Source organism: Apis cerana, linkage group LG9 (assembly GCF_029169275.1).
Source record: "Apis cerana isolate GH-2021 linkage group LG9, AcerK_1.0, whole genome shotgun sequence".
Taxonomy (NCBI): Eukaryota; Metazoa; Arthropoda; class Insecta; order Hymenoptera; family Apidae; genus Apis; species Apis cerana.
The window spans coordinates 6,866,155-6,883,209 of NC_083860.1; the positions used below are offsets into that span (position 1 = coordinate 6,866,155).

At 37.1% G+C, this 17,055-nt stretch overlaps 3 protein-coding genes across 11 annotated transcripts in view; 1 reads left to right on the forward strand and 2 right to left on the reverse strand.

Annotated features, from left to right (window-relative positions):
• LOC108001480 (uncharacterized) overlaps positions 1–15,279 on the forward strand; it is a 64,658-nt gene extending 49,379 nt beyond the window's left edge. For 2 of the 6 annotated variants that reach the window (XM_062079258.1, XM_062079259.1), the window contains exons 3-11: positions 592–757; positions 3,528–3,668; positions 4,595–4,719; positions 4,835–10,849; positions 11,852–12,257; positions 12,669–13,088; positions 13,257–13,458; positions 13,548–13,751; positions 14,016–15,279. In XM_062079258.1, coding sequence (XP_061935242.1) covers positions 592–757; positions 3,528–3,668; positions 4,595–4,719; positions 4,835–10,849; positions 11,852–12,257; positions 12,669–13,088; positions 13,257–13,458; positions 13,548–13,751; positions 14,016–14,195 — 7,859 coding nt within the window. In that variant the 3' untranslated portion in view covers positions 14,196–15,279. The remainder of the gene's footprint in view (positions 1–591; positions 758–3,527; positions 3,669–4,594; positions 4,720–4,834; positions 10,850–11,851; positions 12,258–12,668; positions 13,089–13,256; positions 13,459–13,547; positions 13,752–14,015) is intronic. The other 4 variants (XM_062079262.1, XM_062079263.1, XM_062079261.1 and 1 more) reach the window with 3 other exon arrangements.
• Positions 1–16,981, reverse strand: part of LOC108001691 (uncharacterized) — a 99,776-nt gene extending 82,795 nt beyond the window's left edge. For 2 of the 4 annotated variants that reach the window (XM_062079266.1, XM_062079264.1), the window contains exon 1: positions 16,788–16,922. The gene's annotated coding sequence lies outside the window, so the exon portion shown is untranslated. Of the gene's footprint in view, positions 1–16,787 lie in introns of all 4 variants that reach the window. The other 2 variants (XM_062079265.1, XM_028664867.2) reach the window with 2 other exon arrangements.
• LOC108001939 (uncharacterized) lies at positions 15,288–16,804 on the reverse strand. The gene is made up of 2 exons (XM_017063309.3): positions 16,244–16,804; positions 15,288–15,928 (listed from the first exon to the last, which is right to left on the reverse strand). Exon 2 carries the CDS (start codon positions 15,925–15,927, stop codon positions 15,364–15,366), a length of 564 nt encoding a protein of 187 aa, XP_016918798.1. The 5' UTR covers position 15,928; positions 16,244–16,804; the 3' UTR covers positions 15,288–15,363.
• Positions 16,982–17,055: the final 74 nt, after the last annotated feature.

Genomic DNA, 17,055 nt, shown 5'->3' on the forward strand with positions numbered 1-17,055 from the left:
GATCTCAAAATGCGTATGTAACAAATTTAATTTAAATTCGAATTCTACCGTAGTTGCATTTGTATCGGAAAAAGAGAGAAAGTTATTTCAGAAAAACATGGTATAATATACGGTATGAGATAATTAGTTGAAAATACACGTGCCATTTTATAATAATGTTGTACGAAAGTTGTTGAAACGTCAAAAAATTAAATAACGAGTGAATAATAATTATACACACGTGAAAAACCATAGAGGAATCGAGTAAAATCTGATAAATCTTAATTAGATAAATTAAGTGTACATCGTACAGTTTAAGCGATACGTCGAACAACACGTTATAAATCATTTGCACCGCAAGAGTCAATTATTATCAAGCAATAAAAAAAAATTTTATTTCACTTATCCTGTGTTATCCTTCCTTTTTAAAAATCGTTATTACAATCACAATACCAGTTGGTTCAATAATATCTTGATTGAAATAAAAAGTGATGAAAATCTTCATCGTGAAAGAAAAACCAAACCATAAATAATATCCTAGCAAAGCATCCGTGGAACATAGCCACTAAAAACCAATATTTACCTCATTAAACAATTTCTCGTTTCTCGTAGATACCGGAAAGAAAGAGCAGATCGAGGCAGTAAACTTGGAACTGGTCTCGATGAGGCCTTACGCGGGCAACAATCTCCAAACGAAGGGCCAGGAAGCTTGCGAGGTTCCAGCCGATCCCTACGAGGAGTACTTCGTTCCAGTGAACGAGCATCGAAAGTACATCAGGTAAAGGAACGGATGAAAAATGTTCCCCTGCTCTCTGTGTTCTCTTCCTGGCTACTGTTTAACATTCGATCGTGTTCACCAGTCCGGGGCGTTACAAGATCGTTTGAACTTTTCTTTTCTTTTCTTTTCTTTTTTTTTTTTTTTTAGCAAGAAAGTAAGACAATATCAAGCAAAACACCGAGAAATGAAATTATAAATATATGTATCATATATCTCGTTTCTTTTTGATCTCTTATTATTTCGAATCGAATCGTGATCGTGGAAGAGCTTATTTTCCAGAGTTTGTAAGATCAGACGATAAATAAAGGATAAATGTTTGGAAAGAAGAAAATTATATAAGAATTTATTTAAAAAAAGATAGCATCGATTGATTCGTAAAAAAATATTTTTTCTTTCGATAGTTCGCGAATTCTGAATTAATAATACGAAAAAATATTGATTTTCGATTAATTCATCGTAAATTCATTTTTTGATACGAATATTTTATTTCTTTATATTTTTTTTTCCAGAGTTTCTTCGAATTATGTTTCTATTTGTATTATTTTTTCCTTTGTAACACAATAATTCTTCTTCATCGTGCGACAATCGATGCAATATAAATACACGAAACTTGAAGAAATATTGCTATTGGAATACATTTAAGGCCTTTCTAGATACCGAAATGTATGTTTAATTCATTCCTCGTTTTGCATAGTTGTTAAAACGACCGATTCGTCGAGTTGAATACGGATCAAAGAAAGAACGTATTGTCGTTGAATTCGAAAATATTAATGGCGTAAAAAAACAGTGCAAGAAAATAATTATAATAACATCATAAATATGATTGAATAATATCGATACATTATGTCACAAAACTTAATAAATAAATTCATCGGAAAGATTCGAATTCCATAAAATAAAAAAACCAGACCGATGCATCAATTTTCGAAAAATAATTCTTTATATATCCTGAAACGAAGCTTGATTTCATTAAAATTTTAATATTCTTCTCGCGTTACTTTTGCTCGTCCTCCATTTCTCAAGCCTCCTAACTTATGTATGATAATATATTCCTAGATTACTTAACGTATGCAATATATTTTTTTATCGATGAAATCAATGTTCTTTATTACGATTCTTTCAATTCTTTTCTCGATGGAAATTATCGCAAGGAAATTCAAATTTCATCATTAATTTAATCGGTTTAATTTTTAAAAATCAATTATTACAGTCCAATGTTTCAATACATTTTTTAACCAACGTTCGTTATTATAAAAAATTATAATAATAATCACATCGAAATTTAAAAACTTATGGACTTAAGCTCTTCTCTCGATATTTCCAACCATCATTAATTATTCACGTAAATAAATATCTACATTCTGGTAAGGCACACGATTAATCAAATCGCGACACCACAAAGTGAAATATTACCGATTAAAAAATAGAGGAGAGAGAGAGAGAGAGAGAAAATAGCAAATATCGAAAGAACGAAAGTGCTTAGAACGTAACGGATTACGTTCACCGATGGAGGGGCTTGCGAAACGAATGTGTCACAACGTTTCACATAGCAAAACGTAGGAATGACCGTCCTTCGTCGGAAATAGAACTCTGAATCAGCTTCGAATTATTTTCCAATCCGTGGATGGATCATTTTTATTATCTTAAAAATAAACGATGAATAATAATGATGATGATAATTCTTTTATTCTCACGACGAAAAGTAGAGGAACGAGAAATTCGTCGAGATTGAATTAAAGAAAAAAAGAGGAAAAAAAAAAAGAAAAAGGAAGGGATTAATATGTATGATAAATCTCTGTGATTGGTCTGCTGAGTAGTGTCGCGTAGTTGTTCCTTTCTTTCTTTCTTTTTTTATCGCTTGCTTCTCGTTCGAGGCGACGTAAACAGCATTTCTCGATGATTTTTAGGAAAAGCAAGTAGCTAGTTGATTTATGCTGTTTGCCCGATTAGCACAAGATACATAAAATATCTCGCGAGGCTGTTGCTACATACTGTTTAGAGAAGAAGCAAGAGTAGAGTGCTCCGTAACAACGTAAATTATGCAATAGAATTTGAACGTCATCTTCGCAGGGAGCATATACAAATCGACATAATTTATATTATCTTCGATTGTTTCGTGAATAACTTCACGATCGAAACGATATCTCTTCTACCCTTTCTAGAATGGACGGTTTAGAACCGCCAATTTCTCATCGGTGATTAAAAAAAACGATCCACGTGATCCATATTTAACCTACCCTTCTCTGTATCCTTCAACGCTGTTTTCGCAAGGAATTCGATCTTAAAAAAAGAAAAAAGAAAAAAGAAAAAATAACCAAAGAGTCCAATGATTCAAAATTAATCACCGCATCTGCCGATGCATCACCTTGATTAAAATCAAGGATCGAGAAAAAAATAAGAAATGGAGGCAGAGTGCAAGGACTCCGATCACGCGAGGATCAACCGAACCGTACATGCTCCACGCGAGATCGTTCCCTAACGTTAGAGTCACGTTTATACACACAGCTTCGCCTCCGCTGACCGCGAGAGTTATATACACCCCCTCCCGACACACCTACAAACAGGTACAGATAATCTGTACACGTATAGGAAGGCAAAACACACACACACACAGACGCGCAACAAACGTGTACACACAGACGCGCGAATAAAAAAACGTGCGCGTGAGGACAGACATACGTAAGAGACGCATACGTGAGGACAGAGAGGCCAGCAGCAGAGAGCCGAGTGTAGAGAGTTAGACGGTGTTTTCTGTTGTCACGATACCTAGCAGGGGTCCCGAGGCCGAGGTTGAAACAACCGTGGCTGGAGTGCGTTTTGATTTGGGCCCCGGCGTCGGCCGCGAGGGACTCAGCCTGAGAGACCCTGCCGCCGGACTGGTCGACTATTCCCACTGGCTGACAGCCCTCAGGTACATTGAAGGATGCTTACGAGGAGACGAGAGAAAGAGAGAGAGAGAGAGTATGTGTGTGTGTGCGTGCTGATCGATGAACGAGATGGTGGATGCGCACGATATTCTACGAAACTAACTCGCTTACAACCCCCGCTGCTCCCCGAGCATTTTTTCTTTTTCCTCGTCTCTCTATCCTCCTCCTCCCCTTCTTCCCTCTCTAATCATCAAATGACGACACACCCAACGATGGAATGCCAACAAGCATATATATTCACAAGCATTCTCGCAAAATGCACCGGGATATGATGTATTAGAAAATGGCTATTAGAGAGTTGGACAGAAGCTGAGGATAGATTTATAAATATATGTATTTTTTTTTTTTATATTTTATATTTTATCCCGTTAGGTGCTTCAGGATTCACCGAGTAGTGCGCTCACACGCAGCATCATTATCATTGTTGGAGGATGTATGCCTAACAGGCCTTTAACAAGCAAAGAAACGATTACAACCACTACCTCAGAAGCAAGCACTCCCAACACGTGGACACTACCGATCACGCGAACATTCGTCGCGAGATGAAAGCACGGAATTCTTTTTCGAGAATATATATATATATATGTATGTATGTATGTATATATATATATATCGAGAGTTTTAAATTCGAAAACGAGAGGAATGAAAAAGAAACAATGATTAATAAGGGACGTGGAGGAAATTTTTTTGTTTGATTAAGGAGGTCGATTAATCGCGACGAAGTCGTTTCAGGATATGGTGTCTGTTCGTTTAGGGAAGCTTTTAATCCTATTTGATCGCTGAAAGAAGGTCTCGAAACATTGGCAAAGCACAATGCTGTACAAAATACGCTTATTTTGGGTCCAGGATGGGGGTGAATCGCGATTGTTCGTGGTCATCGTTGTTAATTACGGGTGAAATTGTGTTACAGGGGCGAGAAACTTTACGTAACGAAGGATAAGAGATCGAGGAGCTCGTATTGGAGAAGAATGGCCTGTTGGGGATGTTGCTTGGCGGTCGTACTGATAGCTGTCATCATTGCCATTTTGGCGGCGAGTAAGTGTCTCTAGCTTAAATTTTTAATTTCGATGATTTGTCTTTAATATGCTGATTGAGTATGGCGTCGAACAGTAAAAATTAACCTAAAATTAATCGATCAATTCTGTCCTAGCTGGAGTAATCTTGACGCAAGAGACTTCCGAGCCTCTGGAGAATCTTCAGCACAATTCGCGGCAATTTGGCGACGTGCGAACAGCCGAAAGTCAAGAATACATGAAGAATCCTCCACCGAGTCCACCGCCCGCGACTTCGACGTTCCCATCCTGGCCTACGACTGACGAAACTCTTTACGACACGGTCCCAAGCGCCTTGGACGGTGTATTAAAATTAGACGAGTTCCAATGGGACAACGATCTGAGCGATCCGAAATCGAGAGTGTACAGACAAGTGAGCACGGAGATAGAAGAATACTTGAAGAACATGTTGAGGCAGCCAATGAATAATGAAACGATCGTCAAAGTGTATGACATAAACAGGGACGGCGAAGTGAAGTTTAGGATAAGCTATCCACCGCGTTCCATCCCCGAAGAAACGCAACAGATGATCGAGAAAACGTTGCAGAAAAGTGGCAATATGATTGGACACTATCATTTGAACAGTTTAAAGGTGACCAAGTTGGTCGACGAATGTCAGAGTGGAAGCTTTGGATGTTCAGAAGGGTGCAATTACGATTACTCGAAGGGTCTGTTCGTTTGTTTCTGTAGAGCTGGAAAGATGTTAGCCAGTGATGGAAAGAATTGCGTTGATGAGAATGACTTGAGCAACGTGGAAATGGACGACGAAGTGCCGGAGACCAATACGGAAGTGGTGCACGATTACGTGCAGGGAAGAAGCAGAGGGCCTGGATCAGTGTTTGAACCGAGAAGACCCGATAATTGGGATCATTTGGACTTCAGCACGGAAACAACGCACAATGGACACACACCACAAAATAACGAACACGAGTTTCACGTATATCCACATTCTTCAGTGGAACCGGAACCTACGCAGATGGCCACGACGGAAGAGAATCGTGTGTTCAATGACGAATCTGATTCGATACATTGGATGCACGATCATTCGAATCATGATCATTCGATGCATGATTATTCGACGTATGAACATTCGGAACATGATCATTCGACGTATGATTATTCAAGCCTTTCGACTGCTGAACAGAAACCTGAAATGGAATCCAATTCTGAATCTTTTGCTGAACCTGAACCGGCTGCTGAACCTGAGCCATCCGCTGAACCTGAACCATCCGCTGAACCTGAGCCATCCGCTGAACCTGAGCCATCCGCTGAACTTGAGCCATCCGCTGAACCTGAGCCATCCGCTGAACCTGAACCATCCGCTGAACCTGAGCCATCCGCTGAACCTGAGCCATCCGCTGAACCTGAGCCATCCGCTGAACCTGAGCCATCGGCTGAACCTGAGCCATCCGCTGAGCCTGAGCCATCCGCTGAGCCTGAGCCATCAGCTGAGCCTGAGCCATCCGCTGAGCCTGAGCCATCCGCTGAGCCTGAGCCATCCGCTGAGCCTGAGCCATCCGCTAAGCCTGAGCCATCCGCTGAGCCTGAGCCATCCGCTGAGTCTGAACCTTCTGCTGAGCCTGAACCTTCTGCTGAGTCTGAGCCATCCGCTGAACCTGAATCTTCTGCTGAACCTGAACCGTCTGCTGAGCCTGAACCGTCTGCTGAGCCTGAACCGTCTGCTGAGCCAGAGCCTTCTGCTGAACTTGAACCATCTGCTGAGCCAAAACCATCTGCTGAATCTGAACCATCTGCTGAACCAGAACCATCTGCTGAATCAAAACCGCCTGCTGAGTCAGAACCGTCTGCTGAACCTGAACCGTCTACTAAACCAAAGTCTCCTAATGAATTAGAGTTTGATCCAGAATCTTCCACAAAAATGATTAATACCGAACTAGTCAGTTCCATGGAACCACAATCTACTGAATCTAATAAACCTGAACCTACTAGAGAATCACAACCGTCTACCGAAATAGAACCTTCTGCTGAACCTGAATCGATTACTGAAGCAAATCCTGCTAGTGAATTATCAACAAAATTAACTGCAACCGAACATCCAAAACTACCTCTTCAATCAGATTTCACTGTTAGGCCTGAAACATCCAGAGAAGAAGATTCTTCTACCGAACATGAATTATCATCAACCTTATCGTCCATTGAACCAAAATTACCCAATGATGAAAAATCTCGTGAAAATATGCCTTCTATTATTGAGCATTCTACCGAAATGCAAAACACTATAGTGCCAAAAGATTCTACCGAGAAAACATCTATTGATAAAACTGAATCTTCTACCGAATCTGCAATTCTGAATAAGGAATCTACTGAATCAATTAACGAATCAGCCTCTTCCACAGAATCACCTATGATAGAGAAAGAAACAGCAAATACACTTATACCTAATGTTCCTACAAGCATGGAGTCAGAATCTACAACACCAATGATGCTTAGTGAAACTACATTACCAAATAATGAAATGGCAAGCAATGATGAATCATTACCAGTGATACCTCTGATCTCTGATATCGAAAAGACTATGACGTCGAATCATTCGTTTTCTGATGATCATTCGGAATCAAGTGTCACAATTGTAGACACAACGATAATGGAAAACAATGAAGAAAAGGTAACAACTTCAAGGCCTATAGAAATGAATAAAAACGAGCAAATCACTGAAACAACCAACATGCTACAAGATGAAACAACTATGTACACCACGATGAGCATAAACAATGACGAAACGATGAACTCTTCAGAATCTAGTTCTTCCACTTCATCCAGTGATTCTCAATCTTTAGTTCCTGAAATAGAATCCACCACTAATTCTGAGATAACATCCCATAACACAGTGATAGATACTAAATCGGAAAGCACAACTGAATCAAATCCTGTTGCAGAAACTAACAACACAGAAATGAATAACGAAGAGTCTAAATCTCAGAATACATTAGCATCGTCAAATGAATCCACTATGGAAACTGAATCACCTTCTCGTGAAATGAATGAGACCAACGTTATTGAGCACATGCCAACCACCGTCTTCCCCAAATTGCCAAAGAATTTCGGCCATAACGTAGAACCTCTGATAGAACCATTGATAAACGACACGGAAGAACATATTATGCTGATATCAAAAACAGAACACACCACGGAAGTTCACGATCCTCATGCAATTATTCCACAATTGATTCCCGAACAAAGCGTCCAATCCTCTTCGAATGGATCATCGACAAATATCCCTAACCAAGATTCGTCAAGAAGTAAAATTCCATCCTCCACAGAAGTTGTTGAGACGACTCTGCATCGATCCACTGTACGTCCAGACGAGAACGCGGTTTCTTTAAGCGACTCTATTCGCTATGAGGAGAATTTGGACCATTCGACCAATCATCCCCTGCATCCAGCAATGTTCCCTGAGAACACGGTCGAACACGCCACAGAAAAATTTGACTCGGCTTATGACAAGCACGCGGACGATATGTCCCCCTTTTTACCGGATGTCCAAAAGGAAAAAGAAGTGAAGAAGGCGCCTAGATTGGACAAGGACGAGCAAGATGTACCCAATCCTTTCGAAGATCACGTTGAAGATGTGATCACCGACAAACCTTTGGTGGAAACGTCTCTTTCTACGGAACGAAACACGAATGAAACCGAATTAAAGGATTCTCTGAACGACGTTCACGACATTGTACGCGATAATGCAAAGTCTGATGAGCGGATCGGGAACGAAGTCAGTCGTGGATTCAAAAGTGACGGGTTGGACGCCGTTGAAAGTAACGATACGGAATCCGGGATTCAAAATGGACTATTGCTCACTTATGATGCTGACAAGTCAGCCAAGAATAAGGAGCACGTTTCGATTGAGAACGAGAGTGGAACAGCTTCTGAGGAAGATGAAGAAGCGTTGAAAGTGGTGCCATTAGAGGAACAGTTCAAGGAGATTGAAACTACTGTGAAATACGATTCGAATAAAGATAAATCAGAAATTACAGAAGCTGGGCCAGTTATTGCGGAAGAAGAGAACGAGAAATCGAAAGATAACGTTACAATTCAAGCATCTTCGGAAAAGCCAGAAGAGAATGCTGTGGAGGATCAGTATAACGACATTAACGATGACAATTTGAGCAAAGGATATCAGCAGGACGACATAGAAGTATCCAAGAGAATTAAGGATGGATCTAATGAGTTAATGAATGGCGATGGAAAATCGTTTAGCGCGGATGAATCTCGTGGAGTAAATGATACAACGAACGTAACGACGATGAATGACACCGAAGACGCGTTGGCTACGATTGGAAATATTCCTGATAAGCATCCAGAGGATGCCAAGTTGACCACTCAGATACCCGTGCTACCGTTGGAAATACAGCAAGAGATGTCAACGACTGAGAAAGTGGAGAGCACCACTGTAACCGAGGAGAATCCTCGAAGGGACAACGGCACGGAACATCAAAACGAGGATGGAACGACAGTTCAGGTACCAACTACTCACGTGATGTCGATGGAGACAAAAACTACTGCCCAGGTACCAATATTGCCAGAAGAATTGCAGACTACTGAAAACGATGCGTTGCTAACCACCTCCACCATGAGATCAGATATCGAAACGAAAACTGGCAACTTGGAGAACGTGTCTTCTGAACGAAAGGAAATGCTTGCTATTGAAACGAATGATAATGGAACTCGAATAATTAATTCAGGACAACAAATGAATAGTCAGAACGATACTGTTGATGATTCGATGGCCAGTGCGGTGGAAAATATGGGCAATAAAAGTAATGATAACGCGTTACAGGGAAATGTTTCAATGTTGGATAACACAAGTGAGGAAAATTCGAGTGCGCCAACGACAATAAGTATCGAGGAAAATACGAAGGAGAATATGACAGAAAGTTCAACGCTCGAACCTTCTTCTTCGACGTCCAACAACAATGAAACTACGACAGAATCGCAGAAAATGTCTGAGACTTCCACTACTACGGAGAATGTTAAACCTGTAATTGAAATATTAGAAGATGACACTGTACCAGTAAGATTCGACTATAGGCATTTTATTGTGACCACGCCCAAGGCTAACTTAAATATGGGGGATCTAACGGAGGAAGATTTAAAAGTGATCCCATTAGAAAAGAGTTTAGATGTAAAGAAGAAATCAACCGACAAAAAGGTTATTGATAAGTACAAGTACAAGAAAGAAAAAGAATTGAATTTGGAGGAGAACGAGGGTGAGAACGTGTTAACGGATATACCAGAACTATCATCTACAGAAACGCCACAAACGGTGGGGGAGATCAAAGAGGAGGCAATCAGTGTTACCACTGGCAAAGAAGAAAACTCTGTACCAAAATTGAAAATCATTGAGACGACCAGTGGATCAAATCAAACGGAAGTTCGAACCTCTGTAGCCAATGAAAATCTCGGTGGTAAAACCAGCATAACAGTGCCAGACGCAGCAAAGAAGTATCCCAGTTTCATACCCGTTTCAGAGAAGATCATAGAGCCAGAATTTGTTACAGAACCTTTCATACCTCTTCGAAATTTGCATCAATTCCATCGATCAGACGTTGCAACGGAACATCCATCGATAACAAACGAATCGTCTAACGAAGGCCATACGACCATGGATCCAATGACAGCATTAGACAACGAAAAGATAAATGAAACAGATTCCTCGGTGTTTCCTACAAACCAATCACCCATTCCTTCGAGCACAACTGTGAATACAATACCCGTTTCATCGATGCAAACCAAATTAACTCCGGAAACTGTAACCGTGGAAGCAACCAGCCACATAGACGTTTCGTTCCTGAATCTACCTTCGAGCGCCGTGTTTTCCAAGTGTGCGGCTGGACAATTTCAATGCGTGAATGGAACATCCAGGGATGGCGCGTATTGCGTGAAACTGTCTGCCAAATGCGACTCTGAGAACGATTGCTCGGACGGATCGGACGAGTTGAACTGTGAAGGTTGTCCAGGAAATTTCAAATGTGCTAGTGGGCAATGCCTGAAACGAGACCTGGTGTGCAATAAAATCGTCGACTGCGATGATGGGAGCGACGAGAAGAACTGCGAGGAATGGAAGTGTCAATTCGACGAATTCAGGTGTCCCAGTGGTAAGCTGACTGATAATTATAATAAAAGATCAATTAGTTGAGATTTGATATTAGAAATTTTGTCTCGTGAAACGACTGAAGAAATAAAAAGATGGAAAAGTTTCGAGAAATTGTTCTTAAAAATTATTTTATACTGAATCTCTAGCAGAAAGATAATTCTCGAATCTATTCACATTTTTATACATATAGAATAGAGTATAAAACTACTCACATTTTCAATGTATAAACTGCATTTAAATAATCGCGATCGGAAATAACACATTTTCATAGAATCTTGCGAGGAATTTTTTTACAACTTCGCGTGATTCTTGTTAAATTGGGTCACCACGTTTTCTTGCTGATTTTATTAAACAACTGGCTTTTGGAATAATATTACACGCTAATTTACTTTTTTCTTCCGCCAATTACCTTGACCAATCTTAAACAAAATAAAAAACAAGAGATCAGAATAAATTTTTCACAATTACACATGGATTGCACATTGATTGATCGCATGCAAATGAGAACGTGAATTATCATCAGGGGGAGAAGAAGTGAAAGGAAAAACGTGACATAATACACACTCGACTTAATGGGATCCTGTTCAATGCAGGATTTCGCAATCGAGCGAGGAATGTTCCGATATATCGACCGCGACGAGATGTTTTCTCTCCTATCGGGTTATCGGTGTCAATACTTATCGTTCGAGCAAATTGCTTAATCTTTCCAACTATTTAGAACTATTTCGAGAGCGGATGCTTCTCGAAATCATTTGAGAAGAATGGTCTAATGGTACAATTAGTTATGTCTATTCTTGTCTTATCTAACGTACTGACAACCCGCTTAATCCATTTCACAAATATCATATTTTATATTGATATTGTATAAAATCCAACATCAAGGCGGATCGAAGTTTCTAAAGTTTCTAAAATTAATCCCTTGCTCTTTCTTCTTTCATCTACTTGTAACTTGGAAGTTTACGAAGAAATTATAGAGAAAGAATCGTTGTATTTTTAATTTCAGGAAGATGCATCCCTGGCATCTGGCAATGCGACGGCCGACCAGATTGCGAGGATCATCGAGACGAGTACAACTGTGCCGAAAGTTGTGGAAACGACGAATACCTCTGCCCAACCGAGAAATGGTGTATACCATTGACGTGGCATTGCAATGGAATCGACGAATGTGAGAACGGAGAGGACGAAAATTTATGCGATTGCGGCCTCGAGCAATTCAAGTGTCAAACAGGGGGATGCGTGCCTGAAAATCAAGTATGCGATGGAATAGAACACTGCCCCGATCATTCTGACGAGTGGGGCTGTTTGATGGCGAACGTGACTGTAGAGAAAAAATTAACGGATGGACAGAAAGAGGATAACGCCGAGAGCATTGGTTCTCAAGAATCGAGTAGTCCTTTGCTGAAAGTAAGGTGCGTATAAAACATCGTCATATAAAAATTTAAAGATTAAAATTCTTAAATTCTAATAAAACGATATCTCATTTAAAATATTCTTATCATTTCTTTCACATAATTCCATTGCGTCAAATCATATCTATTCTTATCGATGTTTAATTAACTTCGAGAGAAATCTTATTAACCTCCTCTATTTCCTAATTCTTCCGTTATCGTCATCTAAAACTAATTAACATAAAATTCTACTTCGCAATTACATTTCAAGATTTTGATACAATGACTATTTCAATGTCGTTCTCTTAATCACCTCATTAAACGTAGAAAAAAAATTTCTACAGAACGATTATTATCGTTAATTATAACGAGAAAGATTAATAAACTTTTGCAACAAAAAAAAAAATAATTGGAACTTTTCTCTCTTTTCAGACAATACAACGGCGAATACCGTCTCGTTTGTTCCGATGGATGGAGCGAGGAATTCAGTACCTCTTACTGCCAATCTCTAGGATTCGCCGGTTCCGAGAGCACAGAGTTCCAAACGAGGGACAAAACTCAGAAGATTTTCAGATTAAAGGCGAATCCCAATCACCATGCGCCATTGGTCACGAATTTGGAACAAGTCGAGTTCTGCGTCTCTGACAAAGTCGTGCAAGTCACTTGTCAAGAATTTTCTTGCGGATCCGATTATGGAGAAGGACCAACAGCGAGATTGGTTGGTGGAACTCCGGCCAGTGAAGGACAATGGTCCAGCGTGGCTCTGTTGAAAGAACCTAAACTCGGTGCTGCTTGCACGGCCAGCATATTGGGTCCTATGCACGTGCTTGCCAGTTATTCCTGCATCCACAGGTGAATATCGAGATCGATTGAAAAAAATGAAAATTAATATTCAATCTAATATGAATCTTTGAATGGAATTTGTAGATTAGTTGATTAGATATAATTCTCGAAACGATATTTTAAATCTTGAAGAAATTTTGAATATTGGCAGATATATTTGTCTTTTCTTTTTTTTAGATATAAGCAGAGCAATGGATGGCAGCTTTTCACCGGCGAAAATCTGCTTAAAGCACATCCTGTAAGGAATATCATTCCTTATCCTCAAGTGAAGTACAATCAATTCTTGTATAACAATGATATCGCATTGGTGGAATTAGAGAATCCTTTAACTTTCTCGAGGAATGTCAGCGCCATTTGTCTTCCAAAACATCCTATACAGGTTTGTATTTTGAGAAAATATTTGATACCAAGAATATTTAGAGATATTAACGAAGGAGTGTTTAAAATATGCATGTGTTTATCTTTTAGCAATTCCAGCCGAGACAAATATGCGTGATGGCTGGATGGGGATTTTCTGTGAACGGTGAGGTCGATTTGCAAAAGTATCTCAACTTCCTGCCATTGCCAACGTACGATATTGAAGAATGCAATGCGACCACTCACTATGCAGGATTCATTACGAAGGACAACATATGCGCTGGATTCACTGATACGAATAAGGGACCTTGCTACGTAAGATACTTGACTCTTTCCTGCAATTTTCTAATTCCATTTCTTAATCCTCCTATCGTTAAATCACAATTATGTATATATAGTTATGTTATAAAGTTTAAGATAAATTTTATCTATATGAGTTTTTGGATGATTCAGAAATTTTAATTCTGTGTCTTATGCGATAAAATGAAATAATTTAAATTATAGTAGACTACCAACAAGTTAAGAAAAAGAATGATTAATTTATCCTCTATTCCTATTTTTCTTTTTTCTCTTTTGTAGAACGACGAAGGAGCACCCCTAATGTGTGAATCTGGAGGAGGATCGGTCAGATGGGAAATTCAGGGACTATTAAGTCATCACAGCAGATGTTCGAGAGGTCATCCGGCAATTTATTCGAGCGTGGAACCTGCGTTATCTTGGTTACGAAATTCCGTACCTGCTTTGCAAACGCAAAGCTAAAGCGCTATAATGTGATTTCGTTCTTTACACGAGAATACGCGAACATTAGATGAATTTTTTCTTCTTTTTTTTTTTTAATTCGTACGAATTGATCATAACAATACAATGAATGAACGAATGAATAAATTAAATGAGTCGATCAAAAAGGAACTATTGAGTCTACAAGTTCCTGAAAGTTGAAATTCATGAAACAAAAATAATGTACTTAATTTATATCCGTCTTTGTTTTTCACAATATGTTCCTATTTAAATGCGAAGAATGCGGATTTGATAGATAGCAATACGTAATCGCGGCCATAATTCGTTCTGCATCAGAAAAATACATTCTAAATGTTGAATGATCTTTTTTTTTTTTTTAAATATCTTTATGATAATTAATATTGTAATATTTTGTGGCAAGTTGTGCTCATAGAAAATGAAAAGATGACGGAGATAACATAATTGGCGATACAAGATATTTACAATTAAGATTATTTGTAAATACTGTATAAAGTGACTGTTTAATATGCTTAACATTGTAAGAGACTTTTTTTTTACATGTTTAGGAAATTAGGTCTCTTAAGAATGCTGTTTTACAAGTATTCAAATATGTAAAACAATTTAACACATTCATTTATTCTGCTGAATACCCAACAAGTTTCGTGTAACAACTGTATCTAACAGATTTATGCTGACATACACTTTCTAGTTTACTATCTCAAAGAAATGTTAGCAGAGGTGTAGTATTACTGATTAGTGTAATGTCTGCGTAAATTGTTTATGTAAATCCAATTATTAGATATTACAAAAAGTAGCAGCAAAATGAAAATATTTATTGGAAACAAGAGACCATTGAATAAATATATTTGATTATTCAATAATAAATAGTTTGTCTCAGAAATCGTAAAAAGAGATTTCTGAAATGAACAATAGAGTAGGATAAAAAATAGATAGGAGATAAATGTATATAATATATGAGTATTTTAATAAAATACATTGTTATGAAGAGATACAATAATAAAATATGTTTATGTATGCATAGTCATTGATGAATGCATAAGTATTTTTATATGCTAAGATAAAAAATAAATGTATTTTAAATGAATTTTAAGCTTTCTTATTTTAAATATAAATAATTTTATTGTTATTTATACAATAAATAATTCTTTGTTATTTATACAATAAATCCTTAATCTAATTGTTTCTTGGGCATTGCTGCAATTTCAGCTGTTGTTACAATAGCATCTATAGTAATTAATGATTTAGAAATACTAGTTATTACATCATTATATTTGGAAAAAACTTCATTTATATGATTATTTAATCCTTGAGTATCTTCATATAATTTAAGATATGATAAATTCAAATCATTGAGTTTGTTTGTTAATTCTGGTACATTTCTTAGACGATCAGTCTCTAATACAGGTGTTAATTCTTGCACTTGTTTTAACATTTCATGATTTTGTTTTATTTCTGATGCCATTGCTAACAATAATTGAAGCTTTGCCTCTATAGGAATTTCTGAACTTTCAATTATTGGATCTAAGTAAGTATTTAATTCTGGTAATCGCTTTATCATTAGATTTGCTTTTTCTCTTCCTGACATTGCAGAAGAAACCAATGTATTTACATGCAAAATATTATCTATCACAGGATTTTCCAATGTATCATTATTTTCTTTTTTCTTTGCAAGTCCATATATTTTTTTTTCCAATTCAATAACTCTATCTTCTAACAATTCAATAGCTGCCATTCTAAATATTTAAAAAACAGAATAATAAAATAATTATATATTTTTTCATTAATGTATTACTATTTAAATATATGAATACATATTAAATTTATGATACACAAAGAATTTATGATACATACTTATCTTAATTAGCTTATATAATTTAATACATTTACATATGTTCAATGCATATATATATAATATTAAATATAATAATAATAATTATAATAAAACAAATATTATTTTATATATTGTTAATAAATCAATAATGTAGTACAGTTTAAATAAATTAAAAAAATTTGTGATAAATATTATAACATTATGCGGTATTACTTACTTGCGAAAATTTAAGAATTTCACTAAAATAACTTCAATTTACACCACAAATATATATAAATGATAATATTTATATATATGACAGTAAATTTATAAAATTTGACAGATAAAATTAGGTTATAATAAGTATACGACTATGATCTGAAGTAATCCAATATATGACTGCTTTTGTTGGTATTGCAACTTACTTCAGAGTAATCAAAAAAGGCGCTAATATAAATATATCGATAATTTTAAATTTTTACATATTTAAAACTTATTTTTTTCATAATTACAATATTTAAACAAGAAAATATCGAATTTGTATCGAAATTTTCATAAATAATATAAATAATGATTAAATTTTTATAAATTGAACCGTGATTATTACGCATAATCTTCTATCACATTGCTTTTAAATTAATTCAAACAAGAATATTATATATTTAATGTTTTAAAAGTAAAAAATATATACATTTTATTCGTCATTATAAACGAAAAGAGATAATTATAATCATTATTGTTTTGAAAAATAATCTTTCATTGTATGCAACTGTGAAACTTACCAAAATCCTGATGTAAAAGGACGAAATATTGCTTTAAATAGACGCACTGTAGTAGAACATAAATATATATATATACGTACAGACGGTTACAGCTTTGTACACTTCTCGTAGTTCACACTTTTAAATAAACTCTTGATCTCCCCACTTCACTTTGAGAAACTGTTACAGACGAATACCAGACAATGTTCCGTAAGAAAACCGCGGGTGGGCGACTATACGACAAGGTGCATGGTAGGGATACAGTATCTGTCATGGCCGACATTCAGTG

Bases quoted from the DNA above. Each gene is read 5' to 3' on its own strand.
- LOC108001939 (XM_017063309.3), bottom strand. From the start codon at position 15,927: ATGGCAGCTATTGAATTGTTAGAAGATAGAGTTATTGAATTGGAAAAA.